The sequence below is a fragment of the Thamnophis elegans genome, chromosome 2, assembly GCF_009769535.1.
Source record: "Thamnophis elegans isolate rThaEle1 chromosome 2, rThaEle1.pri, whole genome shotgun sequence".
NCBI lineage: Eukaryota > Metazoa > Chordata > Lepidosauria > Squamata > Colubridae > Thamnophis > Thamnophis elegans.
Window position 1 is genome coordinate 142,739,469 of NC_045542.1, and position 23,297 is coordinate 142,762,765.

General features: G+C 44.0%; 2 protein-coding genes across 2 annotated transcripts in view; both read left to right on the forward strand.

Annotated features, from left to right (window-relative positions):
- Positions 1–7,533: 7,533 nt before the first annotated feature.
- Positions 7,534–8,897, forward strand: LOC116524023 (zinc finger protein 24-like; the record flags this gene model as incomplete). Its single annotated transcript, XM_032239121.1, has 3 exons — positions 7,534–8,120; positions 8,502–8,848; position 8,897. Coding segments are annotated over exons 1-3 (402 nt in total), but the record flags the coding sequence as incomplete, so codon positions are not given.
- Positions 8,898–23,297, forward strand: part of LOC116524024 (zinc finger protein 91-like) — a 91,624-nt gene continuing 77,224 nt past the window's right edge. The window contains 6 exon segments of the mRNA XM_032239122.1: positions 8,898–8,930; positions 9,746–9,860; positions 9,988–10,055; positions 13,153–13,282; positions 13,809–15,030; positions 15,766–15,769. Of these exon segments, the coding sequence (XP_032095013.1) occupies positions 9,755–9,860; positions 9,988–10,055; positions 13,153–13,282; positions 13,809–15,030; positions 15,766–15,769 (1,530 nt within the window). The 5' untranslated portion in view covers positions 8,898–8,930; positions 9,746–9,754.

The window sequence follows — 23,297 nt, forward strand, 5'->3', positions numbered from 1 at the left end:
GAACTGCTGCTGGAAGCAGGCAAGGAGGTCATTTTATCCTGGAAAATCCCAGCCTGGCTGATCTTCTCCCAAACCAAGACTGGCAGATTAATCACTATGCTTTAATTATGTTCAATTTGTAATAATGAAAGTACATCCTGCATATCAGATATTTACATTACAATTCATAACAGTAGCAAAATTACAGTTATGAAGTAGCAACAAAAATAATTTTATGGTTGGGGGTCACCCCAACATGAACAACTGTATTAAAGGGTTGCGGCATTAGGAAGATTGAGAACCACTGTTCTAAGGATAAGTCTTTAGTTTAGTATACAGTCAATTTCTTGGGATAGGTTTCAGACTGCACAGTGTGCACAGTTTTGCCCATAACAAATGCAATGTGACGTTGTGCGTTGGTATCTATTGTTTTTAAGTAGGTAACAACAGCTAATGCTTTGATAGAAGCATCAGAAAATATACAGAGTTTTTGGCTTTGTATCTCTCTAAAGCAGGGATATCAAGCTCAATTTATTGAGGGCCTCATCAGCATTATGGTTTATCTCCAGTTGCATGTAGGATTATGATGATTCAGTGCCAAGTGGGCATGGTTGGGTAGGCATGGCTGGGTGGTTGCAGTCAGATCGTCAGGACTAGGTGAGTATGGGTAGCTCAACATGCTTCATGCTGCTCACAGGGCTCAGCTGACTTGGGACAGCTGGGTCAGGATGGAACAAGTCGTACTGGCTAGCTCAACATGGGGACAACTTGGTGCCCCACAAACTCCTTGCCTCCCTAAACTGCTGGCAACCAAGCATGTGCATGGATATGTATGCACTCACACAGAGAGACACACAGAGTAAGGTGACCAGACATCCCGCATTTGGCGAGACAGGCACACTTTTTCATATTTTTTCCCGCGCCCCGGGCCGTTCTCAAAAGATCCCGCTTTTTAATTTTGGCACCTTCTTCGATCGCTCGCTCCCCCGCCCATCCGCTGCCGCTCGCATGGGCGGGGTAGCATAGCGAGTGAGCGAGTGGATGGGTGGGGGAGCGAGTGAGCGGCTCATTCGCTCCCCCGCCCATCCGCTGCCGCTCGCATGGGCAGGGTAGCGTAGCGAGTGAGCGAGCGGATGGGCGGGGGAGTGAGTGAGCGGCTCATTCGCTCCCCCACCCATCTGCTGCCGCTCGCATGGGCAGGGTAGCGTAGCGAGTAAGCGGGTGGATGGGCAGGGGAGCAAGTTCACCTTTCCAGCCCCACTTCCACCCGGACAAGCTGTGGGAAAGCCTCCTCCTCTCTGAAAAGAGCCATCTGTGTGTGTGGCCCTCGGCGGGATCTGGAAGCAGCGCCTTTCCCCAAAGCATCCCTTGCACACTTCGGGGGCTGGCGAGCGAGGCGAACGCAGCAGCCGGAGACTCCCCCGCAGGACCTCTTCCAGCTCCGTCCGCTTCCCAGCCTGTCCCGGCTCTCCTGACTCCCGGGGCTGCCGCTTCTCCAAACTCACCCAAAAGATGGAGGAGTAAGTGATGAGCATGGGCAGGGTAGCGTAGCGAGTGAGCGGGCAGATGGGCGGGGGAATGAGCTCGCCATTTCCTCAACTCAGAGTACGGAGCGCGCGCAAAACCCTGCCATGCGGGACTCCCTGGAAACCTCTCGCATATTCCCCCCACCCCCTGCTCGCTCCGCCTTGCCAGATTTCGGGGGTATCTGTAGAGGGAATTGGACAGGACATCCACCTCTTCCACTCTGGCATTCTGCCGGCTGGTGAGCCCTTCCATGCTTCAGGTGCAGCGGCAGCGGGCATCTGGGGTTGTGGAAGGGGTGGGCAGAGAGGAGGGGGGTGCGTCAAGCCCCTGGTAAATTCTTGCCTGTCCTGTGCCACTTGGAATGCCTGCCTGTTTAGTTGTATACTCTTGTTAACTGATTGCATTCTAAAATACCCCATCAATCTTCCGATGTAACATTTAACCATCCCCGCTGCTAATGAGATGAGCTCTTGTATTGATGGGAGGGGGAATTTAATTTCTAAAACAACAAATGCTATGTATTGGATGCAGACAAGACCCTCATATTGATGGTCTTGTCTGCATCCAATACTCAATCTTACATGGGAAAAGACCCAAATACAACAAGATCAGCATACATACATACATACATACATACATACATACATACTATATACACATACATACACATACACATACACATACACATACACACACACACACACATATTTTCCTTCATAGGCATATTGTTTTCCAAAGGTGGAGCTTGTCTTCTTCTGGTTAAGCTTGGAAAAGGACTTTTTGTTAAATTATCAGGCTCCTGAAAAAAATACTGGGGAGCAGATGCAAAGAAAAGTGAGATATGGATTAGCAGCTGATATTATGTATATATTCTGCAGTGATGTATGACATTCCTGTTTTCTTTAGCCTCTGGTCATCCTGGAAATGCATAGCAGAAGCGCAGGTGGAAGCAAACAGGGGAGAAAGTGTCCACAGTATGCTAGCCTTGTAACATTCACATGGCTGACAGAAATAGCTCTGTATGACACAATATAGAATATGAATTCCATACTCTGTATTCCAAATTCATGAGTTTTGTTAGTAGGACTAATCTTCTGCTCACTTAGTTAAAACAATTCCCATTGAGTCCATTGAGGTTTATTTTTCTTTATTAGTATATCATACATTTCTGCCTTGGTTGATTAGTTGGGGATCATTTTAATTTCAAAAAATATGAAATAAAGTTTTCAACAAACTTGCTATGAAACTACAGCTATGGGTAGCTTAGTATTGATAAACAGTTTATAAAGAGATTTTCAGTAGCAATATAATTTTCTATCTTTAGAACAGTACCTAAAATCCTATTTCTGTTCATTATATTTAATTACATGTTTTGAAGACTATTTCCCATCAGGATAGCATAATTCAAAACAAAAGGGAACTGGCAGAACATTCAAACCTTTTGCGACTAATCCCAAGAGGTTATCTTTTAGACTCAAGGTACTTTTCTCCTCTTGAAAATGCTTGTTTAATTGCTTTTTGCGCTTATCTATAGATAGGTATGATAAGTTAATGAGTATTATTTATTTATTTATTAAATTTATATGCCACTCATCTTACTATCCAAAGTGATACTGAGAAGCTTACAATACAATAAAACAGCAATATAAAACCATTAAAATTAACAGGAATTTTAGATAAAATTAGGAACCCAGTATATGAGTGACAATAGGTGGAAATTTCACTTTTACAATGCTATATGTATATGATATACTGTGTACGTACGTATACACACACAGACACACACACACACGATTGTAAGTCAATTTGAATTCAATATGGAATTGTATCCACCTAATTGCTTTATATTAACATGAAGTAGGGTTGTGGGGAGTCAGAATAGTCTAGATGCTGGTTCCAGCCTATAATTGAAAACTATCTTTTTTGATCTCCTATTGCAGATGTCCCCATCTTGACGGCTGTGATATATGTTACAAGGGCTGATCAGAGTCATGGTTATGGGGATATAGGGTTACAGATTTTTTGTTTAGAACACTACAGGTAGTCCTTGACTTACAACAGTTCATTTAATGACTAAACAATTTACAATAGCAGTAAAAAAAGTGACTTAGGACCAGTGGTGAATCCTACAGGTTCACAAATGTGAGCATGCAAACGTGAACAATTTGCCCCACGTCTCGTGGGGTTTTTAAAAAGTCCCGATTTTTTTAATTTTTTTAATCAAGAACGCCCCCCTCCCCCGTGAATGGTGTCCCTCTTTACCAATGTTAAAATCTGGTCACCTTATGCATGCATATGTGTGCACTCACACAGAGAGACACACAGAGACACACACTGCATTCCAAGTTTGGGTACTTTGAACCACGGAGGAAGGAGAGGGCCTTCTCCCCAAGCCCAGGCATGATTGGCAGTTTCCAAGTTCAGATGTGGATAAAAGACTCCAAGCTTGGAATGGTGTGTGGGTTTATCTTTGGATGACTATGTTCCACAGGTTAAGGTGGGTTCTGCCTTCTCCAAATTTTAAGGGAAATGGAGTCTGGCTTCTCAGCGTGCACTTGGTTTGAGAGTGTGGGGTGATGGTTAAATGGGTAGGATCAGCTTCAAACAATTTACTTGGGGCATGTTTGTCTCTCACCTTCTTAAGAAGAAGTCTAAATTGGATTTAAATAAAATTAATTAAATATCAGTGGTGTGGTTATATTCTAGTCATGTATTATACTCATGTATTAAACTCTTTAGCTGCTTTAAAATGTATTAACACATGTAGATTTTTGGAAGGACTTGGAGGGGGCATATTTCAGAATTTGAGAGGGTCATGTTGTTTTGAACCTTTTTGTTCAATTGTCAGAAATAGTTCTGGGTCAAATTAGACAATAAAGAGACTGAAAAGAGCAGAGAAGTTAATTCAGTTCTTTTTTAACCCCTTTTTTCTTTCCATCAACATTCTTTCTTTCACTAATTGTATCTGAATCTCTTTTTTCTTGCATTGTCACCTCCCTATCCAGAGAAACCTCTCCTAACTGCTGGAATCCTCAGGTTCTGTGGTTGGAGAATTTCTATTTATGTTTTTCTGTTTATTCATGATCTGTGGATTGATGGGTCCCAATTTCATTGCTGGAACTGGTCTAGGTTCTTTCTTCCCTGTGAATGGAATTTTTGAGTTGTAGAGGTAAGACAGAAGGGACAAACAAACCAGAACTTTATTTCAGGAGCTGCTAATGTGTGGCCATCTTGTCTCCTTCCCCCAGGCTCATACTTTGTCAGGGTGCGCACAGCTATACTACAAGCAATAACAGCAAACAGGCTTGTAAGTAATATAGGTTTTATCTACAAAAGAATATATACTATACATGCACGTACTATAGGCAGGAGTCAAATGATCATTAAATTTCAATTTGGTTGATCTGCTTGTGTTCAGGGTTTCGATCCTAAATTCTTTCACCACACGGTAATGCTCTCCCAGCTGGGAAGACCAAATCCACAGAGGAAACTTTCTTTCCATATAAAAAAACTTAGGCGAGAGAGAAAAACAAATGGTATGGAAGATATTGTATCTGGTTTAACAGCAGAAACTGTGAGAAGGATCTAGAGTCTTAGGGGGATAATCATTTAAATATGAGCCAGCACTGTACTGCAGCTACCAAAAAGCTAATGCAGTCCTAGGATGCATCAACAGAGGGACAGTATCAAGATCATGAGAAGGGTTAGTTCCACTTTAGACTGCACTGGTAACACTACACTTGGAATCGAGTTTTGATCACCATGATCCCCCCAAAATATATTAAGATTCCAGAAAGAGTGCAGAGAAGAAAAAAATTCTGTGAAAATCTATAAACAAATACTGTAGATTTTAAACTAGTAGCAAGCAAAGGGTTGTTAAAAGCATCATGCCAAATCAATCTTATTTCATTCTTTAACAAAGTGACTAAATTAGAAGACCAGCAAAATGCTGTGGACGTAGACTTTAGCAAGGCATTCGACAAAGTAGATCACAACCTGCTTCTTGGTAAACTAGAAAAATGTGGGAGAGTAAGCATCCATCGATCAATCAGAATGCAGCTAAAACGGATCTTGGAGGTCTTGTCCAATCCCCTGCTCAAGCAAGAGATCTTATACCATTACAGACAAGTGACTGTCCAGTTTCCACTTAAAAACATCCAGTGATGAAACAGAAGCACCCACCACTTCTGAAGGCAAGCTTTTCTAATGGTTAATTGTCCCCATTATTAGGAAGTTTCTCCTTAATTCCAGGTTGCCTCTCTCCTTGTTTAGTTTCCATCCATTGTTTCTTGTCCTGTACTCTGGTGCTTTGCAAAATAAATTGATCCCATCCTCATTGTGGCAGCCTCTCAAATACTGGAATGCTGCTATCATGTCCCTCCCAGTCCTTTTTCTCAACACTACTCAAAGCCAAATCCTTCATGTGTTTTAGTCCCCAAGCATTTAATCATCTTAGTTGCTCTATTTGGCACTTTTTCTAAAGTCTCAACATCTTTTTTGTAATGTGGTGATTAAAAACTGGTTGCAGTATTCCAGCTGTGGGCTTACTAAGGCTTTAGAATGTGATACTAATACGTCACATGATTTTGATTCTATGCCTCTCTTTATGCAACCAAGCATTGTATTATCTTTTTTGTCTGCTGCCACGCACTGCTGACTCACGTTTAACTGATCGTCCACTAAAACACCAGGGTCTCTCTCACAGTTATTGTTTTTGAGCCAAGCTTCACCTAATCTGTACTTGTACCTTTGGGTTTTCCTGCCCAGGTGTAAAACCTTGCTTTTCTCCACATTAAATTTCACTTCGTTGCATGGGGCCCATTGTTCAAGCCTGCCAAGATCTTTTGGATCCTGAACTGGTCTTCTGGGGCGTTGGCTGCTCCTGCCATCTTAGTGCCATCTGCAAATTTGAGGAGGAGCATGAGTTGAGGTGTATGATGTCCATTTCTTCTTCTTTTCTTCTGTCTATCATTTCAAACCATTCTCTATGGAGATCAGAGATCCTGAGGGAAGGAAGCCAGAGGTGGGTTGCTCCTGGTTTGTCTCAGATCGAGCAAACAGGTAGTATTGGCAGCGAAAGGCTCCGCCTATCCACCCAGACACTTTTGGGCATGTGCAGAAGCGCACACGAGCACATTCACCCACACGAGCAAACATGTACCAAAAAAATTGGAACACCCCCACACACACTGAAGGAAGCTTCCATCAAATCTCCCCCAGGAACTGTTTTTTTGAGTAGGATTTTTCAGGAATATCCAGGTAAGGACAATTCAGGAGGTAATATAAGGTCCTCCTGTTCCCCATAGTGTTGCGTCCTCCTGACACAGCCGGCAGGCGTGGCCAGAGCCTCAGGCTCCTGATTGGCTCTGACGCGCCTGCCGGCCGGTGGGAAAACTACCAGCCACCGATTGGCCACCCACCTGACAGCTTTCAACCTTTCATCTCTGTCTTCTATAGAGCAATTCTTCCTACTTTATGAATTATACATTTTAAAATTGTATCTCCCTCACAAGGACGAGTAGAAAGAAGTTGACCCTTCCTATGGCAGAGCTGAAATAGGTTCAAATTCCAATTATAGTAAGAGGAGAAAATTATTTGTATTATGCTTTTCCTTCAGAAAGTCAAGCTAGTAGAAATAGTACCTTTCTTTTTGGGTTGTTACCGAACAACAAAAATTTAAGTGAGATTGTTATTAGGAATTCTTTAGTAAATTATAACGTTGCCCAAAGCAGATTGAGAAGGCTTCTCAAGAGAGCCCCCTGCTGGCCTTGCATGGGAAATGCACCATCTCTCCTTCTTCCACGAGCACCTTCCATGCACAGAAAACCCATCCGGGGCTCCCTCTACAAAGAGAAAGGAACCGCATGCGCTTCAGCGTTGAGCCGCTCTTGCAGGTGAAGAGGAAGTGACGTCACTAGGTCTTGCCTTTCTAGGATGCTGGACTCTCTCTCTTTAACCCTTTAACCGTCGCAGGCCGTTAAAAAGGCTGCAAGGAAGTCTTTGAAGAAAGAGGTGGCAAGGGTAGGTGTATGTGTGTGTGACTGTGCGTGTGCATACACCAAGTCAATCTTACGAGCGGGAGACCCCAAATTCCCATGTTTCTCTGCCGCCCTTTTCCATGATCGTAGCAAAGCAGAGTTCCAGAAGATGCATGCTGCCCTCAGGAAGAATTCCAGATCCCAGAAAGGAAAGGGAGCGCCCCATTTCGTGAGAATAGCTCCTGCATAGGGGAGAGGGGGAGCTTGAATGGCAAAACACAAGCAGGAAGCAAAAACAACTTTGAAAGGAAGAGATGCAAAAGATGGTGCCTACATTCTCACTGTGCTTGAAGCCTTTTGCAACTCAATTTGTTTGAGGAAGGTAGTCAATCACGTCATCGTATTGAGCTGTGTGCATTTAATCCTTTATATTTCATAGGAACTGAATCCCTGATTTGATTGACCTGTTTGTGCTTAGGACACATTGTGTGACCCTGCCCCCCTGAGTGAAGGAAGAAAGAGAAATGGACCAGGGTCAAAGGATTGGCGTCTCATTTTTTGTGAACTTAATATTCATGCTTTATGAACGTGTTCTGGGCTTTTGTATGTCCTATGTTGTGTAAACCCTGCATAAAGGTAAATGTAGAGCTATATTTTTAAAATGCAAGTCTTTCCCTTTGAGTAAAAAGAAATTAAAAGCTATCCAAAATGCCCATATGGACTGAATCTTCTTGCTAAAAGTCACCACTTCACAGGTCAGAAAAATGCTTCCTTCTGTGAGGATGAGTGTCGATGAATGTTCTGATCTACTAGCTTAGATTTATTCTTTCTTCTATAAGAAAATTGCAGAATTGAGGCCATTTCTTGATCTTCATGTAGAGAAAAAAATGATCCCTTTGGCAAGGAGGGCTTAATGGCTTGTTCTGGTATTCCCATGGCTAAATGAACATTGCTATGAATGAAAAAGCATTTGGAGATACACAGGTTTCATTGCACCCATTTGGATTTGTGTTACAGGACAGAGAGAGAATGGCTGGCCTTCCTTTAGCATGTGGGGGAAGTGGAAAAGGCCCTTCTGGTGCTCAGTCTGGAATCCGTGGGGATATCTGGGCAAGAACTGGGCAGAAGATGCTGGAAGAAGGAACCATCGTTTCACAAGTTCAGGCCTGGAACTTCAGGAGCATCCAATATCAGGAGGATGAGGGTCCCCGAAGACTTTATAGCCAACTCCACTACTTTTGTAGTCGATGGTTGAGACCAGAAAAGCACACAAAAGCGCAGATGCTTGACCTGGTGGTTCTGGAGCAGTTCCTGGCCCTTCTGCCCCTGCAGATGGAGAGCTGGGTGCGGGAGTGTGGAGCAGAGACCAGCTCTCAGGCGGTGGCCCTGGTGGAAGGCTTCCTCCTGAGCCAGGCGGAGGAGAAGAAGGAGCAGGTTGAGTTGCCGGTGAGAGGACTTCTTCTTGGGCCTGAATATAATAATATGTTCAGATTTTTGTATCAAATTTTTGTAGGTTTATTAAGATATAAAATGCAAGAAAATGAAAATAGTAGGAAAGGGGGAAGTGAAGTGAAAGAAGTGTAGGGTAAATGGGGAAAAGGAAAATCATTGAAAATCTGAATCTTTTTAGCACAGTCAAATAAAATGGTAACATTACAAGTTCAATGTTTTACATTTACATACTTAATATGTACTAGCAAATTCTATATAACAACAAACTTATGTAATCAGCAAAACTCAATCAAAGTTTCAATTTTTTGATTTCAAGAAGAAAACCCATTATTGATTCCAAAGTAGAAGCAAGGTTTGCTTGGTCTTTTCTTTAACTAAAGCAGTTAATTTTTCCATCTCTTCCATCAGTTTTCCCAATGACGACTTCTTTGTGGCTACTAAAATATCCATCCACTTTGCAAAGAGCATCCTTGCTGCTCTCAACATATATAACAGCGAAGTTCGAGATTGTTTTTCCATCTCTTTGTCTATTAAACTTAACAGAAAAGTTTCTGGTTTGATTTTCATGCCCACTTTGAGAATCTTCTGCAGTACAATATAAATCTTATCCCAGTATTTCTTTGCTTTGTCACAACTCCAGCAGAGTTGGTAAAAAGTTCCTTTTTTATATTTACATTTCAAACATGTATTTGAAATTCCTTTGAGATTTGAAAAATCTTTGGCAGTTTATCAGGTGTTAAATAGAGGTACACACCACTTCATGATATGTAATGTCCATTAATTCTTTTTCCCCTGCATCCTATTTCAAGTCCTTCGCAATGGAGATCAGAGATCCTGAGACAAAGAGGCATCTGTCAAATCTCCCTCAAGAACTGTCTTTCAGGGGGATCCCTCAGGAAGATCCAATTCAGGACACCTCAGGAGGTAATATAAGGTCTTTCCACTCCTTTGATAAATCCTAACTTTCTCATCTTCTCTGTGTCCTCTCCTCTATAGCATACCTCCTCCCACTTTATTAATTATCCCTTTTGAAATTCTGTCTCTCTCACAGGGAAGCATAGAAGGAAGTCGACTCTTTGTTTAGGGGGAGCGGAAACCATGATTGAACCTCCAACTCAGGTATGATAATAACTTTGATTTATTAGATTTCTATTTTTTCCCTCAGGAAATCAGCCGTTGTACATATTATAGGTAGTCTTTGACTTAGGACCACAATTGAGCCTAAATTTTTTGTTGTTGACTGACACATTTGTTAAGTGAACTTTGCCCCATTTTACGACCTTTCTTGCCACAGGTGTTAAGTGAACCACTGAAGTTAGAAGTATGGTTGTTGTTAAGTAGTTTCCCTAATGACTTTGCTTGTCAGAGGTTCACAAAAGGTGATCACATGACCCTGGGACCCTGCAACTGTCATAAATATGAGTCAAATTTGATCATGCGGCCATGGGGATGCTGGAACAGTCATAGGTATGAAAAACGGGCATGTCATTTTTGTCACTCTCGTTGTAAATCCCTAAAAACTTTTGTATGTTGAAGACTACCTGTACTGTCTCCTGCCATTTTCCCCTTTCCTTTTGGTTGGAGATTCTTTTTAGGATTTTCTTTTTAGACTAGTACTTTAAAAACAAAACTGTTTTCACTAATTATTCTCCCAACTTTTCAATAAATAATGTTTTACAGAATTCTTTATGTTAGTCATGATGTCTGCAGCTTGTCCTATGAAAAACTGTACAAAAAAGATGGTTTGCGTCCATCAAACAAATGGATTGCTTGGCATTAAATTCACAGATGCTCTGGATAAACATTTCAACTAAACAGTGCGGACAGAGAATTAATTGATACAGAACATTTCTGTCCCCAGCAATCTAAAATTAATAGGGTTATCAGTGCATATAACATAGATGTTTGTGTGGGTAAGAATGTCAACTTTGCTGTCAAGCAAAATCAAGCATTTAATAGTGAGTGCATACAATCTGCAATCAAACAGGTGGTACGAAAGTAGGGGAAGTCAGACACAACACAGGTTATGTAGACAGTAAACACATGGTCAGTCAAAATGGATGCAATTGTGTATACACCAATGCACAGAGTATGAGGAATAAACAGGGTGAATTAGAAATTTAAGTAAATGAGGCCAGATACGATATTGTTGCCATGACAGAAACTTGGTGGGTTGAAACCTACAAATGAAACATACAACTATAGGGTAATACAGCTATTTTTATTTTTTTTAAATAGACCAAATGAAATAGGTTGTAGAGTTGCACTATATATAAGAAATAACTACATCTCTACAGAAATAGAGCACAACAATGCTGATAACTGCCTTGACATCAACTGGGAGACAAACGCTGCACCAAGTGGAAGATCATACAGGTTCCTGATAAACCTAGCATACAACTTTGTTTCCTAAAAAGTAGAGAAGGGGAACAAGGGAATCAACCAGATTGGTCTTAATTCTCAGAGAGATTAAATGATAGAAGGTGTTGAAGCTATAGGAATCTTATGGGGGAGTGATCATGCAATACCGGAATTCCACATTATGCAAGCACAAGCAATAGAACTAAGTCAAACTAGAGTCTTGGGCTTTAAAAGACAAACTTGAACTTAGAGAGACCTTGGGAATGATTCCATGGATGAGAATCCTCAAGGGGAAAACAACTCAAGAAGCTTGGGAAATTTTGAAAAGTGAGATTATAAAAGCCCAGCCTACCATAATACCAATGAAGAAGAAAAATAACAGTTCTCAAAAGAAATCAGCATGTCTGCATAAAGAACATAAAGATAAATTGAAAGACAAAAAGGACAAGTACAAAAAAGGGAAAGAGGGGCACATAACTAAGGCAGAATATCACCAAATAGCCCAAGCCTGCAAAGGTGAAGTGAGGAAAGCTAATGAACTAACGCTTATGACCAAAAATAAAAGCGTCTTTCAACATGTTGAGCCGAGGTGGCGCAGTGATTAAATGCAACACTGCAGGCTATTTCAGCTGACTGCAGTTCTGCAGTTCAGCTGTTCAAATCTCACCGGCTCAGGGTTGACTCAGCCTTCCATCCTTCTGAGGTGGGTAAAATGAGGACCCGGATTGTTGTTGGGGCCAATATGCTGACTCTGTAAACCGCTTAGAGAGGGCTGAAAGCCCTATGAAGCGGTATATAAGTCTAACTGCTATTGCTATTGCTATGTTAAAAACTTTTAAAAAGTCAAGGAAACAATTGATCCATTGGTGGGAGAAAGTGGCAAGAAGGTGACAAGCAATAGGGAGAAAGCAGAACTACTTAACTCATGTTTTTCATCTGCCTTTACACAAAGGAAAAAACCAGTCCAACTTATCAAAAACAGCGCCACAAAAAACAGATTAGGAACACAAGTTAAAATAGGTAAGTGAGCACCTGTCCACCCTAGATGAGAAGACCAAGAAAGCTGATTAGGGGACTGGAGGCTAAAGCATATAAAGAATGGTTGCTGGAATTGGGTGTGTTTAGTTTAATGAAAAGAAGGACTTGGGGTGACATGACAGCAATGTTTCAATATCTCAGCGGCTGCCACAAAGAAGAGGGAGTCAAGTTGTTCTCTAAAGCAAATGGGTGGAAACTTGGATAACCATTTGTCTGAAATGGTATGGAGTTTCCTGCCTAAGCAGGAGGTTGGAGTAGAAGACCTCCAAGGTCCCTTCTAACTAAATTATTCTATCCTACCCTACCCTGCCCTGCCCTACACTATCCTACATGGTGCCCCATTTTTGTAATTATTTGAATTGAATTTGTGCTAGGAACCTCAAAAATATTTAAATATTCAAACTAGCAAGCTTCCATTTTTCCAATGCCTCATTTACAATCATTAATAAGAAAAATACACAGTTAACAGTTAAGAATATTAAAATCCCAGGACAGTCAAAATATAGAAACGTCTCCAAGTAAAAAGTGTTCTGAAAGAACAATTAGCCAAGGCCCCATTAGCTTAGAAAGTAAAATTTAATCTTCTGACTTGTGCCTGGATTTGGAGGCCAAACAATCCAACTTTGCATAGGCTAAGAATTGTCTTCAATGGAAAACATCCTTCATTTTCTTATTTACTGTCCAGCCAATGGCTCAGACTACTAGCAGCTTCCTTGCAATCTGAGGAGGAGCAGAGTTTGCTATATAAAATTCTTAATAATAGGAAAGATCCTGCAGTTCTTCCTTGGTCTGTTCTGTATTTTTTTCTCCCTTTCAGGAGGGTCTTCTGCCCTTTGAGGAGGTGGCTGTTTATTTCTCTGAGGAGGAGTGGTCTCAACTGGATCCTGACCAAAAAGCTCTGCATTGGGAAGTCATGCTGGAGAATTATAAGAATGTGGCCTCTCTTGGTAAGGGTTTCCCACTCTCCAGTCAGAGAGTTCAGGAAGACCTTTTGTAGTTAGATGCCATTAACTAGTTCTTATGAAAACGTTTATAAATTGATATCTTCAGAGGGAGAAGGGAAAGTTCTGTTTTTCTAGTGATCCTAGGAAGGAAATAGGTCAATGGCATTTTGCTTAGATATATCTTATCTAATTTATATTTATATTTAAACATTTTATGACAAAGTAATTTCTTGGTTTGAGGTAATGCCAAACTTCATCACACAGATTTTCAACTATTTTGGCCCAGATGCTTCCACATCAGTCCTATCAAGAGTTGCCATTCAGGTTTTTTGACTTAATGTCTTTTGCAAGGTTTTATGCCTCATCAATAGAGATGTTATCATTTCTATACCATGCCATTATTAAGATACAAATATGTAGTATATATTGGAATTTGGCACAATACCTGAAGGGAATCAATGTGACTTCTGACAAGAGTGAGCTCTTTCCCTAACCTTTCTCCCATTTTCATTTCTCTTTCACTTTGAAGGTGAGAATGAGAATAAAGACTCTGGAGAACCATTCCAAGTATTCAGAAAAGGAGATGTAATCGAGAAACCCGCAATTCAAACAGAATTCCAAAATCAGGAGGGAAACCTGTTGAATAACTGGAATAAGGAAAGGTCATCTCCTTCGATTGTTTCTCAGATGCAGGACTTTATTGATCAACAAGAAAAACTAAAGAAGAAATATATTGAGAAAGGTGTAAGAATCTTCAAAGAAACATTAGATATAAATGGACCCTGTGCATCACAAGCCAAAGGAGGAGCCAATATAGGCAAAGACAAAAGAAAGAAATACAGTTGGAAGTTCACACCTTCTCAAGAAAATGGGTCTCTTGAGTCACAGCAAAGTTTTCACATGGGAGAGAAGACAAATAAATTCAATGAACATGGAAAAAAGACTGTTAATAAAAAGACATCCACAATGGAGAAGCCATATAAATGCATGGAGTGTGGAATGGACTTTGAAAGACGCAGTAATCTTACAATCCATCGAAGGATCCACCCAGGAGAGAAGCTCTATAAATGCATGGAGTGTGGAATGGACTTTGAAAGACGCAGTAATCTTACAATCCATCGAAGGATCCACCCAGGAGAGAAGCTCTATAAATGCATGGAGTGTGGAATGGACTTTGAAAGACGCAGTAATCTTACAATCCATCAAAGGATCCACCCAGGAGAGAAGCTCTATAAATGCATGGAGTGTGGAATGGACTTTGGAAGATGCAGTAATCTTACACGCCATCAAAGGATCCACACAGGAGAGAAGCCATATAAATGCATGGAGTGTGGAAAGGGCTTTAGCCGAAACAGTAGCCTTATTACCCATCAAAGGATGCACACAGGGGAGAAGCCATATGAATGCATGGAATGTGGAAAAGGCTTCAGAACAAGCAGTAAACTTAAACGCCATCAAAGGATCCACACAGGGGAGAAGCCATATAAATGCATGGAGTGTGGAAAGGGCTTCAGAAACAGCAGTCATCTTACAAGGCATCAAAGGATCCACACACGGGAGAAACCCTATAAATGCATGGAGTGTGGAAAGGGCTTCAGAAAAAGCAGTGACCTTACATCCCATCAAAGGATCCACGCAGGGGAGAAGCCATATAAATGAATGGAGTGTGTAAAGGGCTTCAGCACATCCCATAGTCTTATTTCCCATAACATGATTCATAGACTGGAGAATCCCCAAAACAAAGATATATTTGGATGAGAATGAATGCTAATTATTGATTTAATGGGTTTTATGAATGGATTTCAAATTTACAGACCGAACTCTGAAAAAGGTTTTTAGTAATGAAAAAAGAAACAATAGGCATGAGTCATTATAATTATGATTTATATATTTTTGAATGTATCTATATATACAGTATATAGAAATGTCAAACTAGCGGCTCACAGGCTGGTTGTGTTACGTGAAGGACACGCCTACCCCAGCTCCACGAATAGGGAAACTGCTGCAATATGTCACATGATGGCCACGTGACACATGGAGTTTGAAATCCGTGGTATATACGTTCATTTTATTTTATTTTTTAGAAATGAGTTTCCTGTTTCCCAACTGCCAGCAGTCTCCCAGTTAGTCATAGCTTTCAGAGCGACATTTAACAGATGCTGCTTCCCTTAGCCCAAAAGGAAAATTTCAAAAAAATAATAATCAAATTATAGCATGGTAGAGAACTGGGATCCTCCACAATAGTTAAATTTGCATCCCTAGTGTAGAACTGAGACCTGAATCAGCCAGTATCTATGCAGAAGCATTGAACATTATTCAGTCAAAGTCCTCATGATATGAGGGAGTTGTCACATGCAGATCAATGTAGAGCATGTGGGAAGAGCTGAAAGGATGAACAATTCCTCTCACAAAAGGAGCCAGAAGCGCTCCAAGTGCATGTGCAATTTTCTTTTCAAGCATTATCGCCATGTTTTGCTCTTTTGTAGTGTGGTGAGTCCAAATTCGATTTAAATAAAATCAATTAAATATCAGTTGGGTAGTTTTGTCCTAGTTATGTATTATACTTACGTATTAAACTCTTTAGTTGATTTAAAAATGTATTAACACAAGATTTGTGGAAGGATTTGGAGGGAACATATTTCAGGATTTGAGAGTGTCATGTTGGTTTGAAGCTCAGTTGTCAGTAATAATTCTGGGTAAAGCTGGACAATAAAGAGACTGAAAAGAGCAGAGAGTCATCGTTCCAAATATCATGCAGAATTAAATTTGAGTCCAAGGCAAACCTTTCCTCAAAATTCCAATTTAATAAGTCAGACATGTTGGCACATCTGTGGAAAATCTCAAATCTGAAAACTTCCAGGGATTCCACCCAGTTGAAAGTTCATTATCTTATCCCCAGACCCATAAATCCATCACATGGTCCAATCTTCAGCCACGCTGGCATTTCCACCAATCTAGTTCCAATCAGATGCAGAGGTGCGGTAACAAAAGATGACCTTGGGCTTCTAGAAAAGAATGACAACAACACATTCCACAATTCTAATCCTTACTATTTCCCCTCCCAACTTTTACACTAATGAAACAGCACAGTGAAATAAAAGAGAGTGTGGCAGGCCAAAGATCCTAAAAGGTATATAACTGCAGGCCTGACAGGCGGCCTCTCCTCAGAAAAAAACACGTTTTCTGAAAAGAGAATAACTTAAAAGTTAACATAACACAATTAACCACCTCTTCCCCCCTCAGGGGGACCCCTTGGCTTATTGGGAGACTTCTCAAGGAATTGTTCTACTAACTTCTCCACTTTTAGGTTCCAACTTTTCACCCATGTAGCTTCAGACAAAGGGTAACCCTTCCAATGCACTAAATACTGTAAGCGACCCCTATTCAGCCTGGAGGCTACGATTTTTGCCACCTGAGATTGTGTTTCCCCTTCTATCACTACAGGAGGAGATAAAGCTTGGGTGGACGGTCTTATACTGGATCCAATTACTGGCTTCAACAAGCTACAATGAAATTCTGGGCCAATTTTCCCTAGACTTCTGGGTAGACTGGGTCGAACTATAACTGGGTTAACTATCTTCACTATTGAGAATGGACCTAGAAATTTTGGACCAAATTCCTTGCTAAGCATTCTTAAACTTATGTATTTGGTAGACACAAAATTTTTGTCCCTCACATGGAAGGGGTTTTGGACACTGTTCCCTCTAAGGTGCACGCCTGCGCGACCGCGCACGTTGCAAGGAAACCCCGCGCAGCAGGTTTTATCTGCCGCGCAGAGATTTCTTAAGGAAACGTGTGGAAGTTCTTTGCAGGCGGCTACAACTGAATCTGGCAGTGCTGTTGCCTATTGGAGGAGGAGGAGGCGAACCAGCCTGCCACCACCTCCCACCGCCAGCCCCGCCGCTCTTCCCACCCCCTTCTCAGCCCCACAGTCCAGCGGTCGCAGCAGAAACTGCTCCGGGTTTCCGCTGCCGCTCCCCGCATTTTCTGGACAGGGTCTCGCAGGAAGGAATCCCCTCTCCAAGGGATCCCCATCCAGAAAATGCGGGGAGCGGCAGCGGAGACCCGGGGCTGCTTCTGCTGAGACCGCTGGACTGTGGGGCTGGGAAGGGGGCAGGAAGAGCGGCAGGGCTGGCGGTGGCCGGCGGTGGCAGGCTGGTTCACCTCCTCCTCCTCCAACAGCACTGCCAGATTTCCACCCAACGCTGCGGGGGTGCCAGCGGGAGCTTTGGCAGCTTCACCTCAGCCGCAGCGCTGGGCAGCAAATGTGTTGGTGCTGTTGGAGGAGGAGGAGGAGGAGGAGGAGGAGGAGGTGGCAGCAATAGCACCTGAGGACAGGACAAGAAGCAACGGAAACTTGTCAGGAGACTCAAGCTGGAAATAAGGAGAAATCTGACAGTAAGAACAATTAAAATTAATGGAATCTTAATTCATTTGCTACAGTTTTCAAAAGACTGGAGGGCCATTTGTCTCAGATGATATAAAGACTCCTGCCTTGGACAAGGGGCTGGACTAGAAGACCTCCAGGGTTCCACCACAAAACCGCGGAGGACAAAATTGTGCTCGACGAAAGCGCGCATTTGACGGCATCACAGCGCGACGAAAACATCGCACTGTGATCGAAAAATGTAAAAATAAAGTGAAAACCTTACCCTAACCCACCCAAACCTAACCCTAAACCTAACCCTAAACCTAACCCTTAACCTAACCCTAAATCTAACCCTAAACCTAACCCTTAACCTAACCCTAAACCTAACGCTAACTCTTAACCTAACGCTAAACGTAACCCTAACGCTCTAAACCTAACCCTAACCCTTAACCTAACCCTAACCCTAACCCTAACCCTTACCTTTATGTGAATCAGCTTGCTTTAATTTTAATTTTATTTCAATTTTTAATTTTTTTCGTCACGCTGTTATGACGTCAAATGCGCGCTTTCGTCGAGCGCGATTTTGTCCTCCGCGGTTTTGACAGGTCACGGACCTCCAGTATCCCTTCTGATTCTATGATTTTAAAAACCACAAGCTTTTTACAGCTCGCTTGCAACTTTACCAAATTTAATTCAGCCATTTCCTTTTGTTATTAAATGGGTATTGCTAGTTCAATGTACATGCACTCCACTTTTAAGATGCTGAAAAAATCCCCATGACCTGCAACAAAATTCATTCTTCCGCTCTTATCTTGCCCTAACTTCTGATAGGTTCCTGAAATAGAGATCTATAAAATTTAGTGAAAATGTTTCTATCTATTTTAATACAGACTCGTAAAACAGATTGGGACAAATGACATTAGTGCTCTGGGATAATAGCAGGTTTACTCTATTTGGATTTTCAGATAAAAGGTATCTTTTGTGCTAAGTTCTAACAATGTAGTTCTCTAATGTAACTATGAAACAGTCCAAATATATAATTCCCCTCAGGGAGGAATTCTGGGAGTTGAAGTCCACAAGTCTTAAAGCTGTCACGTTTGAAGACCCCTGGGGCTTTTTTTCCCTAAAGGGTTAGGGGTGCAAGGGTCTTGTAACAACAGCTTTAAGACTTGCGTGCTTCAAATGCCAGACTTTCTGAGCCAACATTTTGGTTGCTAAGCAGGAGCGTTGTTAAGTGATACTGATATTATATAACACTTTTAATTAAGCGGGCCCCTTGAATAAACATAACTTTGAGTTTCAAATAATACTGATTTTGTTGTTATCTTAGGTGACATATGTGAAAAAAATTCAGGTGCTCAGGCATGAAAATATGCCGCTCAAACACTATACTTTTCCGCTCACACTGAAAAAAAATTAGAGGGAACATTGGTTTTGGAGCGAGCGGTGTTATCAGTTTGCTTCTTGTAGGTTTCTGCGACATCTGCTAGAGCCTTGTTCATATTCTCCCAGCCTTTCGTTAGTGAGTCCATCCATTCATTCAAAGACATGAAGGAGGAAGGTTCTCTAGGCAGCTCAGGCATGGCAACAAATTCCATGCCACTGGTAATCTGGAGAGCCGTTAATCCCGTGCTGCTGTGGACCACATCGTTGTACGCCACTTCGGCGAAGGGTAGCAAGTCCAACCAGTTGTCTTGCTGATAGTGCACATAATATCGGATGTATTGTTCCACCTCTTTCTGCTGCACAGTTCATGCTGGGATGAACCTCTGAGCGCAGTTCTTGTGTGGACCCAATGGACCTCAGAACCTCTCTCCAGAATTTGGCTGTGAACTGGACTCCGCGGTCTAAAATGATCCTCTTGGGCAATCCATGCAGGCGACAAATGTGTTTCACAAACATTTTCGCTAATTTCTTTGAGGACGGCAACTCTGAGCAAGCGATGAAGTGCGCCTGCTTGGAAACCAAATCAATAACTGTCCAGATTACTGTGTTCCCACTGATGTCTGGGAGTTCCACGATGAAGTCCATTGCGACCTCTTCCCATGGTCGGTTAGGGCTGGCCACTCGTTGTAGTAGTTCAGGGGACTTTTCCGGCAGTGGTTTCATCATTGTGGAAGTAGCACAGCTTTTTACGTAATCTTCCACCTCTGATTCCATCTTTGCCCATCAAAATTGACGCCTGGCAAGGTGAAGCGTTTTTAGGACTCCAAAGTGACCTCCTAGTTCCTCCTCATGGCTTCGCTGTAGAACTTCCAGCCTCAACCCTGCGGGGATGTACAGTTTGGACCCCTTCCAGGCTAATCCATTTTCCATCATTAGGATATCCTGGTTATTGTTGAGCCACTGGTCTGTAAGGGAGCGCCAATTTCATAGCTGTCATCAGCTTATCCTGACTTCGATTTGTGACTTGGGCTGTCTTTTGGTGGGAGGAAGAAATGATGGGGTGAACAACTTCTTACTATCATACTGTGGTTTTCTTGACAAAACATCCCCCAACAAGGTTTTTGGTACTTGTTGGATCCCTTGGGTTTTTGTGCTGAAGGTTCTGGGCTCTTGGGTTCAATCGTCCCTGAGTGGCCCTATTCCTCCCCTGGTGGTAGCAGCCCAAATGCAATCATCAATTTCCTACCGCCGTCTTCCCACTTTATCGTAGACCTCCACTTGTCAAGCAATGCAAGACCCAAGATAGTATTTTCTGGCATCTCTGGAGCCACAATGAATCTGAGAAGCTCATAGTGGCAGCCCACTTGTAACTTTACCAGCTCAGTTATTAGCGTGGCTGGGCCCCCTCCAATTAGCATTCCATCTACCTGCTCAACCCGATTGGGACAGGCTAGATGTCTTTTGCGTATACCCAGTTGCTTTACAATCGACATGCTGATAAAGCATTGAGTGCAACCAGTGTCCACAACTGCTTCAACTTCCCCTTCCACCCCCTTCTCGGGTACTTGGAGGTTGGCTTGGAAGGCGAAGGGGAGGATGGGTGCACTCACCATTGGGTCATCTTTGGCATTTTCCTCCTCTGAGGCCTCCCCATTGGTAGGACTCTTCGTCACCTTAGGTGGGGATCCTCTTCCAGAGATTGTTGCCCCAGATGACTATTTTCTGGTGGCATCTGGGGCCTTCTCTTTACCACCGTGGCAGTTGGTGTGCACGTTTGTGGCATTGGGGCTGGAGCTAAGCACTCTGATGCTCTGTGGCTAAGTTGACAGTAATGGTGGCATTTTATTGGGCCCCACGAGGGAAGGAACCTAGTTACATCTCTAAACTTAGGAACCGCCTCATCACATTGTTCTGCTATCCATCCTGCAGTTTCCCCCTCATTCATCCATTCTTCTATTGTCGAGAACTCTTCTCTGTTGGAAGGTGGGGTAAGAATCTGTTGGGGCATTGCAGGTGCACATTGTTCCACCATCCATCCTGCAGCCTTCCCCTCATTCATCCCTCCTTCCATTATCAAGAACACTTCTCTGTAGGAAGGTGGGGTAAGAACCTGTTGTGGCATTGCAGTTGAGACTGGACTCTGGGGGGGGGGGGTCAATCTCTGGGTTGGCCACTGCCCAGTTATCTGCCATGGTGCCATCTGCTGAGGGAGGGCAGGTGCCCACTGGCATTACTTCCATCCATGACCGGGGTTTAAGACCCATCCTGGGGGTGCCTGATTCACAGGTTGCAGTTCAACCAACGATGACTGGCTAGGAGGGGATATATGCCAAGGCCCCCTCTGCTGGCTTGGAGGATTTTCCTATGTTGATGGCCAAGCAGATGCCCACTGGCATCTTTTCCATCCAAACTCTGGGAAGAAAGCCCAATTTGGAGGTGCTTAATTCACAAGCTGAAGCCCAATTTCCGGTGGTTGGCTAGTGAAAAATGCTGGTCAAATCCCTTCTTGCTGGCTGGATTGAATCTGCCGACCGAATGGAGACGCAAAGAGACAGGAGAGACGAAGCGGGAGCCAAGCCGGGTCATTTCTTCCAAGAGGCAACTTTCCCATTGAATGACTCGCTGCCCTAGACCCTCTGCAGTCCCTCTCGTCTGGCCAGAATGCCAGCGAGAGTGTTGGGCTGAAGGAAGGAGGGATACACACACTCGCGTTCTCCCCCTCCCTCCCTCCCTCCCTCCCTCTCTCTCTCTCAAATGGCAAATCCGAGCAGCTGCTGCTGGGAGCCCGTCCCATGCCTTCTCCCAACCCCCGCACCCCTTCTCTCAGCTACTTTCTGCCTTGTGACTGCTGTATCCAGGCTGGCTCTCCTCTCCTATTATTGTGGAAGGCGTCTCATTGGGGGGGGGGGAAGCAGGCCTTTTTCCATTTCAAGGCGCTGCGGCTTCTTCCACGGCCTCCTCCCCCCTCACCTCTTAGAAGTCCAGCCAGCTGCCCGCCAAGCTCTCCGCGGAGACTCACCCAGAGTTTTCACCACAATTTGCCTGGTGAGGGGAGGCGGCAGGTTGATGCAGACCAAATCCACATCCTGGTGCAGCAGGACCTCGTCTATCCGGCTGGTGTAGAAGGGGACCCTCATCTCCTTGGCCAGTTCTTCCGCCTCTTCCTGAGTGCGGCCCCAGAGCGCCTGGACCGCGAAGACCTCATCCTTTAGAAGCGGGATGATGACCCGGGCAGTCAGGCTGGTGCCGAACACGCCCACCCCGGGCAGCATGGTTGTTGCTGCTGCGGCTGCTTCTGCCTGCTTCCCTCCTCCCTCACCTTTTTCCTCCCCTTCCTCCTCCTCCTCCTCGCTGCGATCTGGATGCCCGACGCGCCTTCCTTTCCTCCGCATTCGGCCCTTTCGCGTGGAGCCTCAAGATTACGAGCAATGCAGGGTTTCTACGCTAAGGGCGCCTGGTCCCAACTGGGAACTGCTGCTGCTGCTGCTGCCGCAGGGACCCAGCAACACCCGATCCCTGCAGCAGTGGCTGGTTCTGCTCGCAGCAGCAGGCCCCTGCCGCGTCCAGCGCGTCTTCATCAGCAAGCAAGTTGCCTGCCCGGCTTGCTGCCACTGCCCCTCCATAGCCAGGTCATCCCAAGCGGAGCTCCCCCTGCCTAGCTGCGTTGCACACACGTGCGGGCATTCAAGGAATCCGGCGTTGTTGCTTTTTAAAAAAAATGCTGGATTCCTTGAATGCCCGTGTGTGTGTGCCATGCAGCTAGGCGCGGGAAGCTCCGGGTCGTGCACGTTTGGGATGACCCGGCCATGGAGGGGCAGCGGCAGCGAGCCGGGCGGGCAACCCGCTTGCTGTTGAAGACGCACTGGACACAGCAGGGCAGGGGCCCGCGGCCGGGAGCAGAGCCAGCTACTGCTGCAGGGATCGGGTGCCGCTGGGTCCCTGCGGCAGCAGCAGCAGCAGTTCCCAGTTGGGATCGGGCGCCCTTACCATAGCAACCCCGCATTGCTCATAATCTTGCGGCTCTGCACGAAAGGGCCAAACGCGGAGGAAAGGAAAGCATTGTCGGGCATCCAGATCTCAGTGAGGAGGAGGAGGAGGAAGGGGAGGAAAAAGATGAGGGTGGAGGGAAAGCAGCCGGGTAGCCTCCATCGGGCAGTGAGGCGAGCTGCGTGCAAGGCCGCTCGGTCATCCCGCCCTGCGACTCCTGCTTGTGCTCGGCAGCGCGCAGCCACCACGCAGCCTCCAGCCCCGCAGGCCGTCCTC